At 47.2% G+C, this 25,877-nt stretch overlaps 6 protein-coding genes and 1 long non-coding RNA gene across 9 annotated transcripts; 4 read left to right on the top strand and 3 right to left on the bottom strand.

The window, feature by feature from the left end:
* Positions 1-1,199: 1,199 nt before the first annotated feature.
* LOC117588317 (cytochrome c oxidase assembly factor 6 homolog) lies at positions 1,200-1,828 on the top strand. The gene is made up of 2 exons (XM_034279513.1): positions 1,200-1,223; positions 1,285-1,828. The coding sequence occupies exon 2, from the start codon at positions 1,445-1,447 to the stop codon at positions 1,721-1,723; it is 279 nt and encodes a 92-aa protein (XP_034135404.1). The 5' UTR covers positions 1,200-1,223; positions 1,285-1,444; the 3' UTR covers positions 1,724-1,828.
* Positions 1,829-2,892: 1,064 nt separating this feature from the next.
* LOC117588763 (RNA polymerase II subunit A C-terminal domain phosphatase SSU72) lies at positions 2,893-4,062 on the top strand. Its single transcript, XM_034280245.1, has 3 exons — positions 2,893-3,203; positions 3,264-3,522; positions 3,586-4,062. Exons 1-3 carry the CDS (start codon positions 2,977-2,979, stop codon positions 3,685-3,687), a joined length of 588 nt encoding a protein of 195 aa, XP_034136136.1. The 5' UTR covers positions 2,893-2,976; the 3' UTR covers positions 3,688-4,062.
* A 1,233-nt stretch (positions 4,063-5,295) lies between these two features.
* Positions 5,296-24,442, top strand: LOC117588759 (glucose-6-phosphate 1-dehydrogenase). 2 transcript variants are annotated; one of them, XM_034280239.1, is made up of 6 exons: positions 5,296-5,687; positions 8,355-8,467; positions 8,536-8,682; positions 8,755-8,972; positions 9,035-10,091; positions 24,127-24,442. In XM_034280239.1, exons 1-6 carry the CDS (start codon positions 5,669-5,671, stop codon positions 24,145-24,147), a joined length of 1,575 nt encoding a protein of 524 aa, XP_034136130.1. In that variant the 5' UTR covers positions 5,296-5,668; the 3' UTR covers positions 24,148-24,442. The 2 variants fall into 2 exon arrangements, with proteins under 2 accessions (XP_034136130.1, XP_034136131.1); XM_034280240.1 differs by lacking the exon at positions 24,127-24,442 and having other exon boundaries at positions 9,035-10,200.
* Positions 6,142-6,818, bottom strand: LOC117588767. The gene is made up of 2 exons (XR_004574161.1): positions 6,702-6,818; positions 6,142-6,640 (listed from the first exon to the last, which is right to left on the bottom strand). It is a non-coding gene; the product is annotated as an uncharacterized LOC117588767 (long non-coding RNA).
* LOC117588754 (cytokine receptor) lies at positions 10,229-12,821 on the bottom strand. Of its 2 annotated transcripts, none has more exons than XM_034280232.1 (2): positions 11,591-12,821; positions 10,229-11,524 (listed from the first exon to the last, which is right to left on the bottom strand). In XM_034280232.1, the coding sequence occupies exons 1-2, from the start codon at positions 12,694-12,696 to the stop codon at positions 10,444-10,446; spliced, it is 2,187 nt and encodes a 728-aa protein (XP_034136123.1). In that variant the 5' UTR covers positions 12,697-12,821; the 3' UTR covers positions 10,229-10,443. The 2 variants fall into 2 exon arrangements, with proteins under 2 accessions (XP_034136123.1, XP_034136124.1); XM_034280233.1 differs by having other exon boundaries at positions 10,229-11,515.
* On the bottom strand, positions 13,418-19,741 carry LOC117588750 (cytokine receptor). The gene is made up of 3 exons (XM_034280228.1): positions 18,116-19,741; positions 15,711-16,777; positions 13,418-15,629 (listed from the first exon to the last, which is right to left on the bottom strand). The coding sequence occupies exons 1-3, from the start codon at positions 19,273-19,275 to the stop codon at positions 13,918-13,920; spliced, it is 3,939 nt and encodes a 1,312-aa protein (XP_034136119.1). The 5' UTR covers positions 19,276-19,741; the 3' UTR covers positions 13,418-13,917.
* Positions 20,022-22,804, top strand: LOC117588758 (ubiquilin-1). The gene is made up of 3 exons (XM_034280238.1): positions 20,022-20,318; positions 20,707-22,219; positions 22,297-22,804. The coding sequence occupies exons 1-3, from the start codon at positions 20,223-20,225 to the stop codon at positions 22,371-22,373; spliced, it is 1,686 nt and encodes a 561-aa protein (XP_034136129.1). The 5' UTR covers positions 20,022-20,222; the 3' UTR covers positions 22,374-22,804.
* Positions 24,443-25,877: the final 1,435 nt, after the last annotated feature.

Below are 25,877 nucleotides of genomic sequence, written 5' to 3'. Positions count from 1 at the left end.
TTTCACAATTTGTATTTTTTAGGAGTTTTCTGTTAGCCAAGTTTGCCACAAGTGCCTCAAGGAAAAGATACCCCCCTACCCCAAATCTAGCCATACCCTCTCCTCCTGCAGGTTATACAGGTTTTATATCAATCGACCAATATCACAAAAGTGCAATGCATATTGTGCGTGTGGACTGTGCAAATTGTGGAAAGAAATCATTTAATTTTAGTTTGTGTCACATCACCCCACCGCTCGGCAAATTTGCGCGTCTAACGGATCCACGTGCAAACACACACACACCCACACACATAAAGAGTAGTTGATAGATTAGGAAATTGATTGTGTGTGTACTGTACTGTTACATGTACTGTTATGTATGCATGTGTAACCTGTACGGACAATAGGAATACGTAGTCTAAACTGTAAGTTATGAGTACTCCAAGATTGTCCATGTCGCACCACCCCAACCCACGCCCACAAATAACACCCAACTACAATTCCCAGTCCCGCCATAAGGTCGGAGTGCAAAAAGAGAACTTCTATGGCGTTCCCCACTTCGACCGCTTGACTGGGGAGTGGATTACTAGACAACTAGACGTGTATTTTTGTGTAACAATCAAATATATATAAGCAAAGATTTCGATGTATGTATGTACAATATCTATCCAGAGATCACTATAGCATAACACACATATTTTCAATTGTTATCGAACGCAGAATTTCTGTCACAGAAATCTGCGACTCATTCGTTTTGTTTTTTTCTTGGTTTTTTTTTAAATTTAGATTACGGTAAGGCTGCAAAACGACACTTTGATGCAGTGGAATGTTCTTTCCAGAGAGAGGCATTTTATGAACAATTTGACACACATAAACATTTATTTTTGAAACAATTTGCTGATTCGCTGACTTATGAAAAAATCCCTAGCAGGCAGAGGTACATTTCGTTTGCAATCAATCACGTTACTGTTAAGCATAAGAAATAAAATAATTCAAATAAATAATTATACGTATGGGCAACAGATATTGCCGACAAGCAAACATTTTCGACTAATAAAGAATATAAATCATAAATGCCAACAGTTTTCTTCACGAGAAAACATTCAAATTGGGCGCGTGGTGCCAGTGTTCCCTGCTGACTCTACTCTTCGATATCAGCCATCTATGAAATCGATAGGCGAGTCACTTGCGATGTCTTTCCAGCCCTAGCACAGATGTTTTTGTTTTGTAATTTTGAGGTTGAGGTTGGTTTCAGCGGTGATTTTTTCTTAAAATTCAATATTAATTGAATTGGATCCTTTTTAGCTGTGTAACTACGTTGTTTCTGCACCCCACAACGCAGTAGCCTATTGCCCGGAACTTAAACGGTCGCCGCTTAACCCACAACTTATAGAATATAGAGGGAGTCGCATAACTACGATAACAGCGCAAACCCACCGCAGATCCACAAAAAAGCATTTCTAACATGGGTTTTCCGGACAAGGCAGAGCGAACCAAGTGCTGGAACACGCGCGACGATTACTGGAAGTGCTTGGACTCAAACGCGCCCAAGCACAGCTCTACGAGCGGCGAAAAGGTGCCGAACGCTTGCAAAGATTTGCGCAAGGCCTTTGAGTCGTCCTGCCCCGGCCAGTGGGTGAAACACTTTGACCGCAAACGCACATACGAGCAGTTCAAGGAAAAGATGGCAAGCGGCTACGATCCACTGGATGAGCGTTCCAATGGCGAGAAGCCAGCGAAATAAAAGCCGGCACCGGTATTGGTCGGGTCTGAGTCAGTCGGACGGTCGGTTGTTACGCTATGTTTTTGTATCGTTATAGTATAGTATAAATTAAAAAAAAAGAATCTACTTCTACCATGGATAAGTCTATGCGGGATGGTTCAACTATTTGCATATTTAATTTGAATTACATTTCTAAATCCAAAGCAAAACGGCAGCGGCAGTGTGTGCACACCCATTGCATTTGGCTCGAGTTGAAATGTCCTAAAAATGCCAAAAGCCAATCTGATTAAGAATTCTTTCTTAATCGGATAAAATTATAGTTTTAGTGTTAAGAGCTCTAGCTATCTGGTAGGGTTCACCACAAATTCCCTGACCGTTTAGACACAGGAGAGAATTTCCCTGACCATCAGAAGCGCGCGCAGCTAGCAATATTTTTAGCTTGCGAAGATATTTTATTACCCGAAGATGTACAATTTTAGTTTGTTTTGCAACTTGTAGAGACAGATGAGAGAGACGGAGAAGCTTATTCAACTCAAAATAGTGTAGTTATAAAGAAAAGTAATGTTTTATAATTGAAGTACGGAAAGAAATTCTTAGATGGAACTAAAAAATGAATTCGGAATACTAAGAGTAATCGCTGACCTAATCCGAATTTTAAAGTTTATTTCAACCAATCAAAATCATTATTTTGCGTGTAATTTACCTTGCAGCTCTAGAATTGTGTGACTTTTTAGCTGATGTAGATATCAATTTCGCAGCGTGAAAGCTCTCTTATTTCCTGAAGATAAATTCAAATACAAATTTGTAAAGTATAAGGTTAAATAGATTCTTCAATCGGATTAAATTATTTTGTCAGTGCTAAAAGTCCTTGCAAGCTATCAAATAGAAAATCAAAATCGAGTTTTTTATTTATTTATTTTTAGGTATTTAATTGCTGCCGCGAAATTGGATGGTCGCACGACGATGAGTCCGTATTGACCAGGTAGTTTAGTTCGATTATGGGGCTGTCGATATTTTGGAGGAGTTTTATCGCTAACCAAATAGTATATACTACCAAATATACCAAATATACTATTTGGGTAGTGGTTTTATTTAAGCCTACAGTATAGTTTCGGTATATTTATAAAATGAGAAGATACATTGAAGTATATTTTTGAGGGTCCGATCGTGCATTTTTTAGATAATTCCGCGGTCACACTGTTCGGTGTAGCGATTAAATACAAAAAAATTTTCTTTTTTGTTGAAATTGCACTGCCAAAGAGAGACGAGACATCATGACTGATAAGGGCAAGCTGTCTGTGGCTGTGGTCTGTTCCTCCAACATGAATCGCTCCATGGAGGCGCACAATTTTCTGGCCAAGAAGGGTTTCAACGTGAAGTCCTACGGCACCGGCGAGCGCGTCAAGCTGCCCGGCATGGCCTTTGATAAGCCGAATGTTTACGAGTTCGGCACCAGCTACGAGGACATACACCGCGACCTGGAGTCTAAGGACAAGGAGTTGTAAGTTGAATGCACAATTTGGTTACATTGACTACATTTCATTTGCTTCTCGCCCTGCAGTTACACACAAAACGGTCTGCTGCACATGCTGGACCGCAATCGCCGACTCAAGAGGGCCCCGGAAAGATTTCAGGAAACCAAAGAAAAGTTTGATATTATTGTTACGGTGGAGGAGCGTGTCTACGACTTGGTGGTGCTGCACATGGAATCCATGGATTCAGTCTACAATCGACCCGTTCACGTGCTGAACGTCGACGTGGTGGACAATGCCGAGGATGCATTGATGGGGGCATTTCTGATAACAGATATGATTAATTTAGTATGAATATGATAATTGACACGAGTCTGAAGCATTTATTGATCTGAATAACTTCACTTTCAGCTGGCCAAATCAAACGATCTCGATAATGATATTGATGAAATGATACAGGAATTTGAAGAGCGTCGCAACCGAGTGATCCTGCACTCGGTTCTCTTTTACTGACGACCGACATTCATCAATGGTACTTGTATTTTTCCTATCCATCACCTGCGCTTTAGCTACAGATACTACAGTCCTTTCGTGAGAACGGGAATTAGGAGGGAGCAGCAGCATACCAACTTTAATAACGGGAGCCATAAGAACTGTACATAGAATGAGCTTTAGATTATTTAAACAACAATTTGACAGATACGATACACACATACACACTCCACACGCAGAGACACAGACATACAGCCTCCCCTCCCCCATGCATCATTTGACACCGTTGTTAGTTGTTTTAAGCACTCTCATCAAGCATGCGATTCGCCCCCATAGATGCATCCACATGTGTGTATTAAAAGTAACATCTGGAGGGTTATCTGCTTGTATACTTTACGTTTATGTCAATGTGTTTGATTGTGTGAGCGTCCGACTCTTTTTTTTAAAACCCATAAGGAGTACCATTCCTGGTACTTCAACAATTATAGCTACTTTTATCTTTTACGTATCATTTTTTGCCGATGTTCCCCACCTGGCAGCTCTGGCTGGGTAACGATCTGGCTCCCCCTTTTCTACACAAATACATCGGACACACAACATGCATACACTCACCCATACACATCCCTTCTGACGATTCTCGTACCATGAATGCTTGTGTATGAGTATGCACAACAGAGAACCGGCAACTGGCCGAGTAGACCAGGAGCGGATTCAGCCCTCAAGGGTGGGGGGACCATAGCTTTTTATACCCGGTACTCGAAGAGTAAATAGGGTATATTGTATTTGTGCACAAAGTGAATGTATGTAACGCACAGAAGGAAACGTTTCCGACCCCATAAACTATATATATTCTTCATCAGCATCAATAGCCGAGTAGATTGAGTCATGTCTGTCTGTCCGTCCGTCTGTCCGTCCGCCATTCCGTAGGGAATGACCATATATATCAGATCACCGAACTGGGATCCGATTATAGCCAGACTGAAGAAATTAATATGCAGTGGCTAAACCCACCCAATTTGTTTATATTTTATATAAATATTTTATTTATTTATTTACTTTTTTTTTCACATTCTCTCATTCACACTGTGCTTCTGCTGCCACTGCCTCTGGGGAGAGTCTGCAGTCTAGGTGTGTGTGTAGATGTAGTAGTGAGTGCCGGGTATAAAAGTTGTGCCGCGTGAGAAGCGTCTCACAGGTCCCTTCTCCTTTATTTCAAGAAATTAAAAACTAATTAAAATTTACTCACCTAATCGTCATCTGTACACAGTTGGCAGTAAACCATTGTAGACTGGCTGTTAGTTTCAAACAATCGCCGAAGCCCCAGTCCCGCAGTGAGTACACTGGGCGGAAACAATCAGGCAAAATAATAAAATTATTAAAAAATCTGTACACGTAATAAATTATTATAAAAACCAACCACATTCTGTTTTTGCTCTTAAATGCTATCAACAAGAAGGTAAGCAAAAGCAACGGTAAATAAAAACCAAGATAACAGCATTTTAATAGCCCCCTCGCCACGTTAGTTGGATCCGCTCCTGGTGTCGATCACTGGTTTGTCAGTTTACAAAGCTGCCTGGTTGTTGTTGCGCTGCCATGGGCACTGCCGCCGACGCTTCATGCACGCTTTGTGCGCTCGACCTGGCGCAGTCAGGGTACGATCGCGCGCTTGGCTCCATTACTTTTTCAGGGCTCCGCTCCGCGCACAAAAATAAAGTTAATCCAAACACAAAACATTACGCATCGTTTTCACAACAAACAAAAACCAAATACTCGATAAAAAAACTCTGCCATAACGCGGCAATTTCTTGGCATTGTTTTAGGGGATTTTATCCAAGTGTTGATTGCTGGAACAATAACCAATCCAATCCCGAAACCTTAAGCAATTTTATAGCCAAATAAACAACACAAAAAAGTTATTCAAAGCCCGCTTGTGTTTAGTACGCAATTTTTGTTTGTTTTGTTTTGTTGTTTGATTTCCAGTTAACGGCACAGCGAATTAAAAATGGCAACGCTTAAAGAGGGTAAGTGCAAGACAGTGTGCGCGGTACGTGGTGTGTGGTTGCATGCGTGCGCATACTTAATGCGATCACTGTGAAGTGAATGATCGCACATCAGGTGAATGGATGGGACGGTTGGCTGAAGTCGTGCGCGCGCGCCCTTCAAATGTGTGTTCTTTTGCCTCTAGGGTCACCTACAAAATATAACGGACGGTTGTCTTATCACAAGAAAACGAAACGGTGCTGCTCTGGCTTCCCGGTTGCTCTCACTCTTAAATTATCTACCAATGACGTCCAGCTGTAGCTGCTTCTTGGGCACGGACACTCACTCACTCTCAAGATTAGAAAAGACCCCCCTCGCTGGCAATAACCTTTCGAATTAAAAGTTTAAAGAAACTCCCCCAGAGGTCTAATTCAGCTGCACTCTCTTTGCCCTCTCGCATACACTCTTTTTGATTATACTACTCTACTCTCTTCTGTTAAAATCCACTCTCTTTGCACTCTTCTGTGGTAATGACATTGAAACATGTGCACGCAAATAATTAGCACACACATATGCATACTCGTATGCGTGCTATTTGTGTGTGTGTGTGAGGGGGTCTTACAAAAAGCCTTTTGAAAAACATGTTTTAATTTATACACAAATTATCTCATGTCCATTTTACCTTGTTCTCCATCTCCAGCTCCCGCTCCCTCATCCTCTCCTTCTCTTTTTCCCCTCTCCCTCCTATGGTCTGTGTCAATGTCAAATTCGCGACTTTGCTTTCGGATACGTTTCCAATGAAGATTGAAAGTTAGATTCACGATATATCGGTCAAACAAAGGTGATTTACAATCCATTATGTACATATGTACATGTGTACAAACAAAAATATACGTCAACTCATACTTCTGATTCATAGCCCGCCCTCTGATCCAATCAGGTGGTGTTGGGCAATGTCATTGTTACTTTACTCCGTTACTTGATTGAAATCCTTCTGCTTTGGTAGAATATAACTGATCAGAGAAGGGAAGATCTAAGCTTGTTCGGAGACTTACGCTTGGATGCCACTCCACGCAGATTTGTGTAACTGTTGTGGCACGTTCTGGCTGCTTCTGCGGCCCCCAAGCTAGTGATGCGAACTGAATGGGTCTCAGCCAAGCTGGTCCGATCAAAGTGGCTTCCATATGTACATATGCATGCATGTATGCATATACATATAGTGTCGATTTGGCGGAACAGTTCGTGTCACGCTCTTCTGATGTAACTGGTATGTACACATGTACATACATACATATGTGTACCTGGATATGTACTTTGTGCACTTTGCGCCCCTTTTTCTCGTACTGCTGTGGCTCTTGACACTGCCGCTGCATTTGCGACGTCTCTGTCTCTGTGTACCTTTTCAAAGTCAAGTAATGCAAAAGTAAGTGGCAGTCGGTTATTTGTTTGTTTGCAACCGTATCGGAAGATACTTCGTACGAGACGCGCAACTTACACCGTACCGTACCGCACCGATCTCCGGTTGATCTTCGACAAGCGAATCCGGGTGACCTCTAGTTGCGCCCGAGTCGCGTTCCGGGCTCTCACACGGACAACCTGTGCAGTCATTCTCGATTAGACAAGGGCCCGGGGAGTCTAATCGAGTGCTTATCAATTTCCCATTGTGGCGGACACAGACACCAGTCAGTCCATGACTGCCACTTACCTTCCATAAATAAGGTCATAGCACTTGCAAGGCAAGAAGTATTCACTCCACTCCGCTCCGGGCACTCGGTGAGTCCTCAAGTTAGTCCTCGTGCCAGTTATCTCACTTTGGCAAGCACTATAAACGGAATATTCAGTTTTATCTCGCTAAAATTGGGGAAAAAAGGACTCCACTCATTCTTTAAGTGAGTTCAAATATGCGATCCCCAAAAACCTGCGAAATGCTTTCAATTGGATTGAAAAATAACTAATAATACCAATGGAAATATAATTGAAATAAGTTTATTGCTAAAACCAATTCAATTCCAGCAGCACTTAATTGTGTTCGGAATTCGTTAGTATGTTTTCTGTTGACAAAGATTATTCATGCTCAAAGTTCTTCCACAAAGTTTCTCAACTATTTAATTTTTCAAATACGGGATAACAATATTATTATACTCCGTTGAAATATGCTTCAGTTTGAATATACACAAAAAGTCAAATACAGTTTTGGGGTAACACAAAACAATTTTAAATATAAATCAAATTCCAAATATTTTAGAAAACGTACATAAATCGTGTGCCGATTTTCGATTATTGACAATTTATACAGCGAATCAGTGGAAGAATGTGATGTGCTTTTCATGGATATTTGATTTGAAATAATCAGTATTATCATTATACTTCTAATTACATTCCTAAATGTTTTAAATATTACTTGTAAAGAATGTATGGGTGATGGGATTATTGTGTATCAAATATCACTCTGTTGTTGAAATGGCTTTAGGGCTATCGTTGAATACCTTTCGTACTGGTACTACACTCTGTACTGGATATAACTGATTCGATTTGAAAATATAACGACCGCCATTCGGCATACACAAGACTGCTTCTGACCCACCCATTCGACTCGCCTTGGCGTTCAACCAAGTTGAGCTTTGGCTGTGATCCCTCTCGCCCTTTTATCTGTCCTTCAAGTGAAACCAGAATTGACTATATACCTCTTGCCCATTAAATGACTGCAGATCATACCGCTCTGGATCTCATCATCAAGTCGCTCAAGTCGCCCAGCATGGTGTGCGAAGGCACCCACTTTGATGGCAAGATTCCGCACACATTTGTGATCTTTGGCGCTTCGGTAAGCATTGAATTGGAATGAACTGCGTGAATTAATTGATTATCATTCGTCGTGCTTTTATTTTGCAGGGCGATCTGGCCAAGAAGAAGATCTATCCGACCCTGTGGTGGCTGTACCGAGATGATCTCCTGCCCAAGCCAACCAAATTCTGTGGATATGCACGCTCCAAGCTGTCGATAGAAAAGCTCAAGGAGAGCTGCAAACAGTACATGAAGGTGAGTGTCGCAGCGAACAAAAACAAAAAGAAGTCTTGAGATCCATTCTCACCCTTTATCTATTGAGAACAGGTGCAGGCACACGAGCAAACCAAATATGAGGAGTTCTGGGCCCTCAATGAGTATGTGGCTGGCAGCTATGATGGCCGGACAGGATTCGAGCTGCTCAACCAGCAGCTGGAGCTGATGGAGAACAAGAACAAAGCGAATCGCATCTTCTACCTGGCCCTGCCGCCCAGCGTCTTTGAGGAGGTGACCGTCAACATTAAGAAAATCTGCATGTCTGTCTGGTAGGTAGATCGATTATATTAATGAGAAATTGAATTGAGAATTCAAATGGCTGTTTGCATAGCGGCTGGAACCGTGTGATTGTGGAGAAACCATTCGGACGGGACGATGTCTCATCGAAGGCGCTGAGCGACCATCTGGCGGGGCTCTTTGACGAGGAGCAGCTCTACCGCATCGATCACTATTTGGGAAAGGAGATGGTGCAGAACCTGATGACCATTCGCTTCGGCAACAAGATCCTCAGCTCCACGTGGAATCGCGAGAACATTGCCTCGGTGCTGATCACATTCAAGGAGCCATTCGGCACACAGGGACGCGGCGGCTACTTCGATGAGTTCGGCATCATACGTGACGTAATGCAGAATCATCTGCTGCAGATTCTCTCACTGGTGGCCATGGAGAAGCCGGTCAGCTGCCATCCGGACGATATACGAGACGAGAAGGTGAAGGTGCTCAAGAGCATAGAGGCCTTGCAGTTGGACGACATGGTGCTGGGACAGTATGTTGGCAATCCGCAGGGCAAGACCGAGGACGAGCGTACCGGCTATCTGGACGATGCCACAGTCAACAAGGACTCGAGTACGCCCACCTATGCTCTGGGCGTGCTGAAGATCAACAACGAGCGCTGGCAGGGCGTACCTTTTATACTGCGATGCGGCAAGGCGCTGAACGAACGCAAGGCGGAGGTGCGCATCCAGTACCAGGACGTGCCCGGCGACATCTTTGAGGGTAACACTAAGCGCAACGAGCTGGTCATACGCGTCCAGCCGGGCGAGGCGCTCTACTTCAAAATGATGACCAAGAGTCCCGGCATCACGTTCGACATTGAGGAAACGGAGCTGGATCTGACGTACGAGCATCGCTACAAGGATTCCTATCTGCCGGATGCCTACGAGCGGCTCATACTCGATGTCTTCTGTGGCTCCCAAATGCACTTTGTCCGCTCCGACGAGCTGCGCGAGGCGTGGCGCATTTTTACACCGATTCTGCATCGCATCGAAAAGGATCACATACGGCCGCTCTCCTACCAGTACGGATCGCGTGGACCCAAGCTTGCGGATCGTAAGTGCGAGGAGAATAATTTCCAATACTCGGGATCATACAAATGGCACGGCAGCAAGGGCACTAATCACTGAGCGGCTCGTCGTCGTTTATGGTAGAATCTTTTTCATTAATTAATTATCATTTGAAGACACATACTCTCTCTCTTTCTCTATTTAATTTACTTACTATTATATACAACGAGTATACACTATGCTGTACATAGTTCTCTCTTATGTATATGTATTCTTTGGTTATTTTTTTAATTTTTTCTTATGGTCTGTAGGAGCACATGCAACTTTTTGTTTGATTTATAAATAATATACAAGATAACAGAAAAAAAACAAACTGAGGGCTTAGCCCATGACTCAATCGATTCCTGCGATCTGCTGCAAGTGATTCATTCAACCACACGCCTGCAGCGGGTCTCAGCTATCCCAATCGGAAAGATGGAGCCTTCATATAGCCATTGGCCATGGTCTCTAAATTATTAAACCCAAGTTGCATATATCCCTGCACACTATCGTTTTTACTCTCCCTCTCCCTTTGTGATATTGTGGATGGCATGAGGAGGTAGCCGTCTGTGGGTGTTGCCCTTATGTCTGTATCAGTCTCAATCTCAATCTGAATGGGTGTAATGTCATCATCTATCGTACACGTTCTCCCACTTACATCTGGCATCTGGTTTGTCTCAGCTTTCACCACAACAGCAGGCAGTGTGCCTGCAAGGGCAATCCAAGGTTTAACAGTGCCAGTCACTGGCACCGGCTTGCTAAACGCTTTTGTGTGCTCTTTGGGTGGTTCCATTACCACCAGTTGTATCCCCGAACTCGTCTGTTGGGATGTGTCTTTGGGGTCTGCTGTATCATCATCATCATCTGCTGGCCCATCCGTTCGCGTTCGTTGGGGCTTTCCCTCATCGTCATAGACGCCATTGGGGAACTCAATGCCAATGCCCGAACATCTGTGAAGTTTTCGGTACGAGATGAAGATAAGGCAAAGCACGATCAGGGCAACAATGCCCTCCAGATACCGGCTCCTGCCTGGGTCAGCCTCTGTGGGCAGTCCCACCCTCAACCACGTCATGCCGCCGCTGTCCACTTCGTCCCGATAAGTGGCCGCCACGCCCAAATTGATCAACTCCATGGATCTATCGAAGCGATGCTCCTGCCGGCCAGCATCCTCCAGCTGCAGCAGTTGCATTGCCTGCGAATCGTCACAAATCTTTTGTGTATCATTGACGGGGGAGCACCAGTAGACGGTGTAGTGCAGCAGGCCGGAGCTCTTCCCTGGCGCCGTCCAGCTCAGGGTGTGGCTTGTCTTGTCGTACTTCAGGGCCTGCGGCTGTCGATCCTCGCCACCGTCCATTATGGGCACATACAGATCGCTGCAATTCAGCGACCTTCCCTCGGAGTTTTCACTGTACACGGATATGGTCGAGTCCCTGGAGTCGTCCCACTGGGGAAAGACGGCAAAGTTCCGGCCAATGGGACTCGCCTCCTTTCTCGCGAAGCTGTTCGAATGGAGCGAATAAGAAATGGATGGCCAACCGCAAAAATAGGCCAGACGAAAAGCTTACCCGTCGCTGGCTGTGAGGCTGTAGGTGAGATTGGGAGCGTTGTGCTCCAACGACAGCAGCGGCTCCCAGAAGATGTACAGTCCCTGGGACCTGGGATCGAGAAAGAAGCCATTCGGCAGGAGTCGCGGCGGCCTGCTGGGTATAGCTTTGGGCACTAACAACTGACGCATTATCGTCTCACTCCACGGCGCCTCCGACAGGTTGAAGCGGCGTCGCAGGCGCAGCTCAAACTGCTGGTTCGGATGGGGCGGCGTATGCAGGCAAAATTGCTCACAGGTTGTGCCGCAGTAGCGCACCTCGTAGGGGGGACTTTCGGTCTCGGGTATTGCATCGTTTAGGGGAATCACACGCACATGCCAGTCAATCGATCCGTTCTGGTAGTAGTACTCCGACCACAGGGACTTTTGCCAAGTCAAGCAATGATAGTTTCCCGACCGAAGGAGCGGCTGCTCCTTGTTGGGCCAGTCGAGGACGCGCTCTTGGGCCTGTGTGCGAATGAAATGTTGCGTCTGGTTGCCCACTTGATCGCTCATGATCAGCGTGTAGTTGTGGCTCGGCTCAAACCTTGTCTTTGGCATCACGCCCGGATCAATGATGCACAGCATCCTGGTGGCATTATGCGGATAGTCCGTGCACTGCACTGGCGGCAGTCCGTTTACCCGCAGATAAAACGAGACATCAATCGCATCCAGTTGGCCGCCATTCGGCTTGCTGAAGCTGCAATTGGTCATCATGGTGGCGTCATAGAGATTGATGCGGCACTCAAAGTCTTCCACCTGCAGTCGCGCCCCCACGGGCACCTGCAGCCACGCGAGTGTCCGCCCATTCCACAAGCATTCATAGTGCCATTGGCCAACTGTTGCATTTGACACGCTATCCACGACCGTTGTGGCCGTCGCATTTCGGGTGCCGATGCCGTGACGTCGCCTTGCCACCTCGATTTTAATATTCTCAGAGCTCACCGACGCGTTGTCCCAGCGGCAGGTGACATTGTACGAGTCGCCGGCGCGTATTTCCTTCTGCGACACTGTGAGAGAGGCCATAGTCTTCTGGTGGCAAAAGGATAGGGTGAACACCGCCAAATATGTCAGCCAACTGCAACGCATTTTATGACGCTTTTGCTTTTGTTATAGTTTCGTTTTTTCCCTACTCAATTGCGATAAGGGCGCACGCGGATGCTGTGGATGCTGCTGACCGGCTCAAGTGGAATCCGCGCATTGAATGTTATCAGCACGAAATGTTATAGCCTTGCCGCCTTTCATCGAAACTCTGTGTTTGTGTGTGGGGAAATACTGGGAATTACTGTTGAGGGGTCAGTTCCCAAGAAATACCATGTTTCATATATATTTAAGTGCTTGTTCCCATTGAAGCTCCTCGTTGATTCGCGTTCAGATAAAAACGTTTTTCCGATGTTCCGATAAATTAAATCAACATCGATAGGGGCAACATACGACAGCTCTTTGAATGATCAAAATAAAGTTGATTTAGTTGATTTTCCACCTACAATTTTGCTCAATAAATACAACGCACACGCAAAAGCTAAGCAATTTGTGCCGTGATTATCAGCAGTGATTAATATGTCATTAAACTTTGCGAATAGTGCTGCAAACGGAGGGAGATGGAGATAGCAGCAATGACAAAATGTAAATCGGTGCTCGTGGTTTAACGGCATTCGCAGACCTGAGGAACACATATCGATAGTTGGATCGCGCTCGTTCTCTCTCTCTCTCCGTCTCTCAACTATCGCAAAACGTAACGCAACGGAATGAAGACGCAGGGCTGCCATATGTTGCGGCTGTTTATGTTTAAAATTATAGTTTTCGTTGGTGTATATTTAGTTTAAAATATATATCATATATATTCTTGATCTGCTTGACGCGGGTTAAGAGCTAAGTAGGTAAGTGTACAAATACAATATAAAAAAATACTACAGCATTAAAAATACTTGTGCCTCACACAATCGCTAGCGCATCGCAAAAGAACAAAATTAAAGAAAAATAAATTATAAAGAAACATTGTCGTGTTCTTCGTGCTCCAATTTTGGGATGAGTGTGGCATTATTACTATACAAAGCTGCCCGACAATAGTCTACCGTGTGCATCGATGTGCTCGATGCGGGAGGGGGGTAGGAGGGGTATGATCTGAACTATTTTATAAATGGATGAAAAGATGGATACATGGATGGATGGATGGATGGATGGATGGATCAATGGATGGATGCCGATATCGTGAGTGTGGACTAAAGTTGTTATTGCTTGCATTTCCATGCAACGATAAGCTTTCTATTCTCTATTCTCTCTCTCTCCTTTCGCGCAAGTTCCATCTGCCTAGAGAGCGTGTCTGTTGTGGGCCAGCGCATTCAGATCCTGTGGCGTCACATAGCCATTGATCTGCGGCTGAACTCGCGGGGCCGTCGCAGCCCCAGTCCCAGCTCCAGCAGCTACTCCCCCCATTCCTCCTCCTCCTCCGCTCGGATGTGTGGACTGTGGTAACGCCTGTGGCTTCATCATTCCGGTACGCTGCAACTGCTCCATGGTCGTATAGCCAGTGTCAACGTTCAGCTTGGCCGTCGCTGTTGTTGGATTTACAGCAGGCAGAAAGCCCTGTGGCTTCATCATGCCGGTGCGCTGCAGCTGCTCCATGGTCGTATAGCCAGTGTCGACATTCAGCTTGGGCGGCGCTGCTGATGCGACGCTCATGGCAGGCATATAAGGCGGTGGAGCAGCTGTGGCTGTGCCTGTGACTGATGCTCCATTCAGGAGCTGCAGCTTGTGCAAGTCGGACGCTCCCTGCATTGAGTTTTCCGCATTAAGCAGATGTTCGGGCGCAAAGAAGGCGGCCGCATCGGGCGTTGGGTCCATCTGTGGCCGAGATTTCAGAACGTTCACCGGTACATACCCATTCAGGGGCATTCGGGCCATGGACAGCGGCACCGACATTGGCTGCGTGGACGCAGCGCCAGCAGCTGCTGCGGCTGCGGAATTAGGAACATTGGCACCTGGCAAGGTATTGGCATTGGACGAAGAAAAACTCTTCATTTGTGTGGGCTTGATGTAGCCACTCGAGTGAGGATGATTCGCCTGCAGCTCCTGCAGTTCCCTTTCCCTATCCCTGTCAATCTCGCTCTCCCTGCCATTCTGCACGAGTAGTCCGTGGCGCATGGACACATAGCTGGTGGGTGGGACGGTGCTGCTGTTGCTGTTCAAGGCACTCATGGGATTCATGCCCACTATCTCCGGCTGGTCATCGTAGCGTTCGTCTCGTTCCGTGCATCCGCCACTGCTGGAAGTGTTGCGCAGCAGCAGCTTGGAGCTCTCGCTGCCGAAGCTGCTGAAGTCGTGCGGCATATCTTGGGGCGTATACTGCGGCGAATCGTCAACCCGTGTACAGATGATTCCCCCGCTGGAGGCCATGTCGGGGCCCATGCCCAGTCCCAGGCCGCCCATGTCCATTGGTTTCTTCAGCGTCTCCATAATGCCCTGCGGCAGCACCAGATCAATGTCCGACATCTTGCGGAACTTCTTGTACACCATATAGGAGATGAGGCCCAGCACTAGGATGGCCAGCGATGCTTCGAACGTCTGGTACATGGCCTTCAAGCTGTGCATGTCCGGCGTGCAAATGTATCCGTACGTTCCCCACTCGGATCTGTGCAGGCGATAGCCGTTGGCATTGCCGCTGTATGTCTCAAAGGCAATACGCTCCTCCTCCCCGAGTCCGTCCAGGTGCATCTCGCAGCTCTTGGCGGACTCCCACGACACAGCTGCCCGTTCACTGCGACCTGTGTGTGGCAGCTGCTCTACATTGATGGCACGCACCGCCAGCTGCAGGGGATTGTGGCTGGTGCAGGGCGGTGTGGCCATCACATACGAACGATTCTGCCCGGAGAGTATGTAGCTGACCAGGCAGCTGTCATTATTGTCACGCAGCGAGATCTCGTAGTAGTCGACAAGTCCGGCTGGCTGACTCGGCGGCCTCCAGTCCAACCTGGAGCTCTGATCCTTGTTATTTGTCACCTGCAGCGCGGGCGGCGAAGGAACTGCAAAAGGGAAAAGAAAAGCAACACAAAGAACTCGGTTAAAGCAACTGCAGAATCCACTCCTCGTCTTTCTTTACTCACCTCCAATGGACGTGCGAAAGCTGATGACATTGCTGGGCTCCGATTGGTACAATGTTCTCGCCCGGATGCTCACCTCGTAGTCGGTGAAGGCGGTGAGGTTGCCCAGCTCGAAGGAGATGAGCTTCTCCTTGTCCACCAGCTCGTCGGCCGAGGCCGGCAGCTTGAAGTAGTCCGTTGTGTTGTCGTGCCGGAAGATGCCCTCGTAGGCACGCACCACGCCGTTTGCCTTCAGTGGGGGCTTCCAGGCCAGTTGGGCACTCGAATTGCTGACGTTGTGTAGCTGCAGTTCACGCGGCTGGCTAGGTGCTGCCTCTCCGGTGCGCTTGATCAGCTCGTCACTGTATTTGCTGGCTCGCGTTTCGGACTTCATCAGCATCTTGACGCTGTAGTCCGTGTAGGGCACTAGATCGCGGATCACATACTGCTTGGCATCCCGATCCTCGATCGCCTCCGTCGTGCAGTTGTCCGGCTTGCCGGCCGATCTCTGGCAGTAGGTGAGATTGTAGCCGGTTAGAATTACAGGGCAGACGCGCTCTGTGCTCCATTTGACCGTCAGGGTTGAGTTGCTCGACGCATCGATGGTTGGCTCCATCTTGGCCAGATCGTCCTTCTTGTCGCTGCTGCAGATCAGCCACCGCATGCCAGTGTTGTGGCGGCGATAGTTGGCCGACACCGCCATGTGAAGGGACGCCGGCTGGTCAGGTGTTGTCGTGAATTGCCGCTGTCTACTGTCCACCTTCTCGAAGTGTATGGGACCTTCGCATTCGGACTGTAGGGCCGGCTTTGCCACGCACCAGAACACGGTGTAGTTCGTCAGCTCGAACACATCCAGTGGCGACTCCCAGCTGACCGTGTAGCTCTTGTTGTTCGGATGATACACGCTCCGAATGTTCTTGGGCACGCGCTCGTTGATGTCCGCATTGCTGATGGGGCCGATCGACATTCGGGTGGCGTTCACCGAGGCATTCACGCTGTTGCTGCTCCGTATGAGGATGTCGTGGTAGGCATTATTGTTCCAGTGCTCAATTAGGGCTGAATTTGACTCCACTTTAATCACCGAAGGATCGCTATAAAGAAAGTTGAAAGCCATTAGCACTAATTCAAATTTAAATTGACTTTGTATTCCCTCCTGATAAAACGAAGTTTACCCACACTGGAAATGTCCTATAGCTGCATCGATAGCTATCGATAGCAACAAATACTCTTCCCCCTTTGATCGCGGTTTCTTGATAAAAAGACAGCATGTCGAAGGACCCCTTTTTAAACCCAAAACGGATTTATTAACAATCCTAGTCCTAAGCCTGGGCCAAGGACTAGGGCACCTTCTTAAATATGTTTTCTTTGAAATCTTTGCCTCTGGCACAAGGCAACTTTGTATGTTGGCTTGTTTTGAAATGAGAATTCCAGGAACATTGGATTCGTTGGAAAAATCTTCAATTTTGATGCCAGCCAGCCAGCCACCAGCAGTGCAGCCCCACACGTTCCACGAATCGGCACACGCACAACACGAGGAGGAGGCCGTCGCCGTCGCCGTCGCCGCCAGGCCTCGCAATGTATATTAATTAGCATTCATCAATGGCGCTATGATGATGATAGCGACATTTACTACGAACTCGTATCGATATGAAATGGCACTCATACTACCATACAACGCGACGACGCTATCTGTTTCTGTGCCTTCCCGCATCTGTATCTTTGTTAGCGACCGCTCCCTCCCCGACTTCCAGAAAATCAAGTGTAAGCTGAACCGAACCGGAGAGAGATACCGCGAAAAATGGCACTGAAGCAATAAAGCTCTTCAACAATTTCTGTGTAAACAAACAAATATACTGGCATGTATGTGCATACATATGTACAAGAGTTGTGTGGAATTCTGATGATTTGTTTCCTCCTATTTCTGTTTTGAGGCATTCCTGTTAAGAAACACAACAACAACAAAAAAGCATCTCTCGTCTTTACTCCATATTCTCCTTCACCCACTCTTTACTCTGCCGCCTCCTCGCACCGCACACTCTTCTTTCCCATAAATGAACGTGTTTTTTTCGCGTTTACCATCACTATTGAGTGTGTGTGTGTGCCTGCCTGTATCGCTCTGCAAGTGTGTGTGTGTGTATCTCTGTGTGTAGCACTTTCAACGAAATTTTAAAAATAAACATTTTCTCTAGAATTGCTACACTGGTACCACCATCATACGTACAATCGCATGTAGCATGTATGGACCTCTAGCCTCTGATGAAGGTGTTTCTTTTGTTTTTTTTTTGTTTTTCTGGCCGACTATTCACTTTTGTAATAAATTGTGGAATCGCGAAACTGCTCCCCTGCCCAGCCCCTTACAGCTACGATCTAATCAGATATGGGTGACAATTTGATTGATTTATGCATGATTCATGATAGTGTGTACTCACACGAGGCTCCCATTCACACGATACTCGCTGATAATGTACTTGAAGCCATCACCATTTAGCTCGTGCGGTGCAAGGGGCTCCCAGTAGAAGCGCATCATTGTCTCGGACGAGTAGACGTAGAAGCTGCCATCGGTGACGCGGGGTGGGCGACGGGGTCGCTCTGGCCCGGTGACAAAATTGTAGACCAGCGGCTCGCTCCACATGGTGTTGTTTTGGTTGCCGCGCACGCGCAGCCGCAGCGTATATTCGTAGCCGGCAAAGGGCAGTTCGGTGAGGCACAGGGTGTCCTTGATGGAGGAGGAATTGTTGCGCCAGTTGTTTCGCTTTAGGGGGTCAAAATTGGCGGGCGTCACAAGCACCTGCCAGGTAAGGCCGCGTGGATAGTTAGTGCGCCGTGGCATCTCCCAGGACAGACAGATGGAGCTCTCGGTGCGATTCACCACCGTCAGGTTCTGGCCGGGACGCGACGGTATTGTCCGCTCGAAATGATTCACCTCGATGATCTGTTTCTCCTGGCCCAGGCTGTTCCTGATATCCAAGTGGAAGTAGTACAGTTTGGTGAACTTCTGGTAGGGATCGTCGGTGATGTTGCAGGTGACCACCGGAGCGGCATCAAAGTTACAGTCCACTGGGTACGAGTAGCGGGCGTCCTTCTGGCTGACGGTGAAGCTGACATTGTACTTGGTGATGATCTTGTTCTGCGGCTTCGTGAAGTTGCACAGCATGTAGTTAAAGTCGTAGCCCACGCAGCTAAAGTCCTTGATCAGCAGGGGCCGCTTGCCCACGTACACCTTCGATGTGTTAATCACGTAAATGTCGCACATGCACCGGTACTCATCCTCCTGTTCTACGGCGTCGCGGGCGCTGAAGAGGATTGTCGTGTTGTTCACAATGCGAATGTCCGGCATTGCGCGGTACTCTTGCAGCTTGCTCTTGAAGTACAGCTGGTCCACCGTGCACGATTCGGCAGTGTTTGCCTCCCGGAAGTAGGTCTCGTTGATGGTGCAGCTGATGTTGAAGTCGGAGCCGATTAACTGCTCGACCTTGTCGGGATAGAGCCAGCCAGGCTCCACGGTGGCAACCGCCTGCTGGCAGCAGACGGCCGCGAGCAGGGCCAGCAGTTCGAGGACCTGCTGCATAATGGACCGACTCGAGTGCATTTGGTAGATGGATTTCCCCTGCTATAAGCAGCGATTCGGGTTTTTGTTTGGAATGGGCCAACAACCCACCAACACTAGCGCACCAGCACTGACACCGACACCGCGACACAGGCACTGACACTCACACTCACACACACACGCGCTCGCGAAGCGAGTGGCCCTCCTCTCACACACACCTTTCTGGCACTGGTAGGGGCACTTGTTGGCTTTGTATTGGTGTGTGGTTCTCGGAAACGTTTATATGATGAGAATTCCTGGAAAGGCCTTTATGGCATTTCGATTTGGCCTTTCCACCAATCTGTTGAACCGTTTATCTACTTGCACGATTGAATCAGTTATGAGTTAATTTCTCCAATATAGGCTAAACTCTAAATTATTGTTTGTTGCACTGGTTACGAAAAAAACGGTACACAAAGATCTCTCCCCTGCTCGTTTGCTGCCTTTTTTTTTGGCCTGGTAGGCACTTGCATATCGAGAATCGATACACGATAAGCAAGTAAAGCAACACTCAGGTGTCAACGGTCACACTGTACATACCTGAAGAATTTATTCCTGAATGCGATGTTGAAATCAATTAAATGGGACTTCAATAAAAAAATTATTTGTTCGTCTACCAAGCACAGGTTAAATAAATCGCTTAAAAAATTATTCGTGTCGAAAATTTTAAATAGTTTATTTTATCGATGTATCGATACACAGATGATACACTATCGACAGCCCTGGCGTGTATGACTGACATTTCAGTGAAACTGTGTGTGTGCGTGTTTGCCTGTGTAAGAAAGTGACGAATTACTTTTCATCAAATGGAAAATAATTTACTTTGAAAACACGTATAAATTTTTCACATCGTCTGAAATTAGTGGTCACTACTAGAATCTAATTTCGTAATCTAACTCAGTGCCACTACGCATTAAAAACGCTAACAATTAGCCTACCACACAAGCGAAATGGCGGAAGGCGGCAGTAAACGTATCAACGTGGTTGTAAAAACGCCAAAGGACAAGAAAACTGTTGAGGTTGATGAAGATTCTGGAATAAAAGATGTGAGTAAACGACACGACACCTTGTGACACAACCGAGCATGTGAATCGGTGGATAGCTATGTGCGCTACCCTCACGCCACCGCCATGCCACCACAATTTAACCCAAAGTACAGTGCATTTTTTCAAAGTGACTCGAAACGACGAAAAAAAAGGGTGGCAAAGTGCAAATTAAATGTCTTTTTGCTTCCCCTACGTGTGTTTCCTTGTGTGTGTGTGTTTGTTCGACTGCGAGTGCGTGTGAATTAAAAGCAGCTCGTGCTGCTGCTCTGTTATCGCAAGTGTTTGTCCGAGACCTGTCCCAGACCTTGAGGATCTCCTCGAGGAAATCTTCTGGTAGATCTTCAGCGGCGTCCTAATTCTATATCTCTTGCTCTTTCGTGTTTTTCAGTTCAAGGTTCTCGTTGCACAAAAGTTTGAGGCCGAGCCGGAGCAATTGGTGCTGATTTTTGCTGGTAAAATCATGAAGGACACTGACACGCTCAAGATGCACAACATCAAGGATCAGCTGACGGTGCATCTGGTGATAAAGTCGGTGACGCGCAACAACGAAGCACCGGCCCGTGCGCCCGCCGATGTGCGTCAGACGCCCTTCGGCCTGAATCAGTTTGGTGGCTTGGCCGGAATGGAGGCTCTGGGTGCCGGATCAAACACCTTTATGGATCTGCAGGCCCGCATGCAGAACGAGCTGCTCAACAACGGTGACATGCTGCGCTCCCTGATGGACAATCCTTTAGTCCAGCAGATGATGAACAATCCGGACACCATGCGCCAATTGATTACCTCGAATCCGCAGATGCAGGACCTGATGCAGCGCAATCCCGAGATTACGCACATGCTCAACAATCCCGATCTGTTGCGCCAGACCATGGAGCTGGCCCGCAACCCTTCTATGCTGCAGGAGCTGATGCGCTCCCACGACCGGGCCATGTCCAATCTGGAGTCGGTGCCTGGCGGCTACAGTGCCTTGCAGCGTATCTATCGTGATATCCAGGAGCCCATGATGAATGCCGCCACAGAGTCATTCGGGCGCAATCCCTTTGCTGGGCTCGTCGAGGGCGGCGGCGGTGGCAGCGGCGGCGGAGTGGCTGGCGTCAATCCCCAGCAGGGTACCGAGAACCGCAATCCACTGCCCAATCCATGGGGTGGTAGCGGCGGCGGAACAGCTTCCGGCAACGGCACCAACTCCTCTACAAATGGTCCCACCGGCCAGGCAAATCGCACTGGGGACCAGCCCCCGAACAACGTACTCAATACGCCGGCCATGCGAAGCCTGCTTCAACAGATGGCTGACAACCCGACCATGATGCAGAACCTACTGAATGCGCCGTACACACGCTCCATGATGGACTCGATGTCGCAGGATCCGGACATGGCTTCGCGCCTCCTAAGCAGCAGTCCCCTTCTCTCGAACAATCCCGCCCTGCAGGAGCAGGTGCGCCAGATGATGCCCCAGTTCATGGCACAGATGCAGAATCCCGAAGTGATGAATATGCTGACCAATCCCGATGCCATGAATGCCATTCTACAGATCCAGCAGGGCATGGAGCAGCTGCGCAGTGCCGCCCCCGGACTGGTCGGCACCATGGGCATTCCGCCGCCACCACCCGGCATCAATACGGACCCGGCCAGCGGCGATGGTGGCCTCAACAGCCGTACTGCCCCCACCAACACGAACAACAGCAGCGTACCAAATGCTGGCAACAACAGCGTTAATGCACCAGCTCCCGCTCTCGCACCGGGCGGAGGCCCTAATGCCCAGCTCTTCAACGATTTCATGACGCGCATGCTGAACGGCATGTCCACCAATGCGGACTCCTCGCAGCCACCAGAGGTGCGCTATCAATCGCAGCTGGAGCAGCTGGCGGCCATGGGTTTTGGCAACCGTGAGGCCAACTTGCAGGGTAAGAAGCAATCGAAGCATAAATATGCTTATAATCATTCCTTTAATTAAACCATTCCTTTTTGTGTGTTTAAACAGCTCTGATTGCCACTTTTGGGGACATTAATGCGGCGGTGGAGCGTCTACTGGCTGTGAATCAGCTGTCTCTGAGTTAACATCGCTAAACCACATCCCAACAACAACAAAGAAACACACAACAAAAATAACAACAAAAACAACCTTCAACATTGTATACAACCTGTCTATATATCTACGCACTACAACAATACCTAGACACCTATAGCCAGCCGCCCCGGAGACGGAAACTATGTGAGAGGGAGAGCAAGAACAGGAACACGAGCGAGAGAGATAGAGTGTGAGGAATGTATAAAAAGAGCTAGAAGAAGAGCCCAAAGAAGGAGAAGGAAACAGGGACACACAGACACAGACTGGAACACACACAAAATCAACAATAATACTAACTACATACATGTATAAGCCACTGGATTAGCTAAGTTCGGTTAGCATTTTCATACACTCCACCACCTGACTGGTAGAAATTACCTTCAATTAGAATCCGTATGGAGTGGAGAGACAGAGAGACGAGCATATAGGTATATACACGTTTTGTTTGTCCCCACTACACCCCCCCTGCCGGACGACCCGGTCCAGCCTGTGTTCCTTTCTCCTCTCTGTATACATTTCCTCCATCACATTTTGGTAGATATATAAGCGTATGTATTGCCTGTATACATATATAAAGATGTATGGTTCATATCTATCACACAAAATATTCCAATGGTGTTAACAAAAAGACGTAAAACAAAACAAAAAAAAACAACAACCAATTTGAAATTCTTTAGTAAAACAAACAAGCAAACACACACGAAAAACAAAAAAGAAAGAAAACCAAATCGACAACAAAATGTATTAATCTTTAATATTATTAGCCAACATATTTCGTTTGTAACTGTAACCGTAACTAACGGACTCTTTGTTTGCGTTCGGTCACCCTACGGGTGATCGGGTGAGGGTGAGAGTAAGGAAGAGCGAAAGTACGGGAGAGTATGTACTGTACTGATGTGTGTGTGTGTGTGTGTCATCACACATTCATATTTCCTTGGTTTCTCCTCATTTCCACTGCTTTTCGATCACAGCGATATTCCCTTTTTTTATACCCGGTACTCGAAGAGTAAATAGGGTATATTGTATTTGTGCACAAAGTATGTAACACACAGAAGGAAACGTTTCCGACCCCATAAAGTATGTATATTCTTGATCAGCATCAATAGCCGAGTCGATTGAACCATGTCTGTCTGTCTGTCCGTCCGTCTGTCCGTCCTGATGGGCGCCTAGTACTCAGAGACTATAAGAGCTAGAGCCACCAAATTTTGCATCCAGACTTCTGTATGCTCACACTGTTACAAGTGTATTTCAAAAATGAGCCCCGCCCCCCGAAAAAGCGAAAACCTCCCAAATCTACAATTTTGACCATATCTATCAGATCACCAAATTGGTATCCGATTGGATCATTATTATAGCCACACTGAAGAAATTCATTTGCAGTGGCTAAACCCACCACGTCCCGCAGCTTATATTTGTTTTCACATTCTCTCATTCACACTCTGCTTCGCGCAGACACGTCTCTGCCTCTAGGGATGGTGAACGAGCTAAAGGAGCGTGTTGGTGTGAGAAGTGTTGTAGATGTAAATGACAGATGAAGAAAAAATTTAAAATTTGACAAAACACCGCTAATGTGCAGATGTAGTACTGAGTGCCGGGTATAAAAGTTGTGACGCGTAAGAAGCGTCTCACACGTCCCTTCTCGTTTTCTTTGTTTTCCCACCCCTTTATGTTTATATATAAACTATAAAGTCTATTTGTATAATCTGTAAGTACTTTAACTATTACAAAATATCGCCACTCGCCGCCACTCCATCAACAGATTAGAGAGAGAGAGAGAGATAGAGATAGAGCGAGAGCGGGCCAAAGCGGCTATGCTACCCGCAGGTTGGGGGAGGGCCTGTCCAGCGCTTGGTCACTGGCGACACAGTGAAGTGACGGCGAGGTTGGTGGTTTTGGCGCAGGGAGGGAGATGATGGTGTGACAAAATGAAAGACGGAGCTATATATGTTTATTTGTTTAACGAGAAGGAAAATGAAACTAAGTAATATTATGTAAATGGTCACATGTTTTAAAACGATAATAAAGCTGCTTTGGTTTAGATTAGACCAAGAAATGGGAATCTCTGTTCGCATTTTTATTTGTTAAATGACAGAAAACAGCATAAGGCCCTAGCAATTGAGATAGAACAACCCCCTACGGATATTATAGCCAATAGGAGAAATCATCGATTCTTTCACGGCCATAAAAGCGCCTGGACTGGACGGAATATTCCCAGCCGTGCTGCAAGTGACCAAAGAGGCAATCACCCATAAGTCACTGACAGAAAACAGAGTTGCCTGACACCACCGTCGGAAGGCTGGTGCTGCCGGTGATGCCGCTCTCTTCTCTTCAATTCCGAAGCGTCACTGGAGCTGGAGCTACAGTGGTGGTGGTGCTTCTGCTACCCGTCGCACTTGAGCTTGGTGCTGCTGTCGAAGTCGGAGTCTGGCCAAAGAAGAAGGCGTTGCAGTTTGCTTCTGCAGCAAAACTGACGCTGGTGCAGGCGCAGCAGCAGCTCCAGCTGGAAGAGCAGCTGTACAGCTCTTGCCATTTATCCCCGTATGGGTATGGGCTCACCAAAGCTTTAGCTACCTTCTGATACGCCGCTAGTCAGCAAGCTGGATCTGACACTGTCACTGGCATTGGTTTTGGCTATAGTTTTAGATGTAGCTGTTGGTGCTGTTGCACCCACAAAGTTAACCGCAGGCATTGGAAATGCTGGTTGGGGCTTGGGATGCATCTGTAGGTCCATCGTTGCGTTGGCAGCCACGAAGAAGGTCTCTTGTGGTTTTCCATAAGGCCAGAAGCCTTACCTCTTTTCTACTTAAAACATTGGAAAAGCTATTGGACATATGAACAAAATAGGAACCAGGTAGGGGGACTGATGTCAACGAACCAGAAGGCTTACACCAAAGGGAAATTGGTGGAAACGGCACTGCTGCCATCGAGAAAGCCCATCCACAACAAAAAGTGTGCACTAGAAGTATTCGTAGATATATCCGGAGCATTCACAAGTGCAATTATGGAACGCCTAGAAGCGATCAACATATTCATTAAGAACCTCCGAAGTTGTAGACGGGTTCACTGGGGCTGGGGCTGGGGCTGGGGCGCCGCTTCCATGGTGAAGAGGGCACACGGAGGCATACTGCAAGGTGGAGTCCTGTGGAACCTGGTGGTCGACGACCTCATTAAGAGATTTGAGAGGTAGGTCCCAAAAATAACAGCCTATGTGGACGACATAAGCCTTCTTATTACGGGTGTATGTCCATCCACCCTCAGCTCCATAATGCAACTTACTCTCAAGGCGATACATATGTGAGTGGGCGGAAGAAGTAGGAGTCAGTATCGACGCGGATCAACATGGATGCCCCCGAAAGTCAGCCAAACCAGGCTTGCACCAAAAACACAGGTCAAATATCTGGACACAGCAAAATGGTATGGAAATGTGTTCAAAAGCAACCTGCTCAGCAGCACGTGGGTTCTGTCTCCCGTTCGAATGCACTGGAGCCACATCT

This window comes from Drosophila guanche, unplaced genomic scaffold (assembly GCF_900245975.1).
Source record: "Drosophila guanche unplaced genomic scaffold, DGUA_6, whole genome shotgun sequence".
Classification (NCBI taxonomy): domain Eukaryota; kingdom Metazoa; phylum Arthropoda; class Insecta; order Diptera; family Drosophilidae; genus Drosophila; species Drosophila guanche.
Note: the sequence above shows the minus strand (reverse complement) of the source record. Positions and strands in the feature narration are given on the sequence as shown.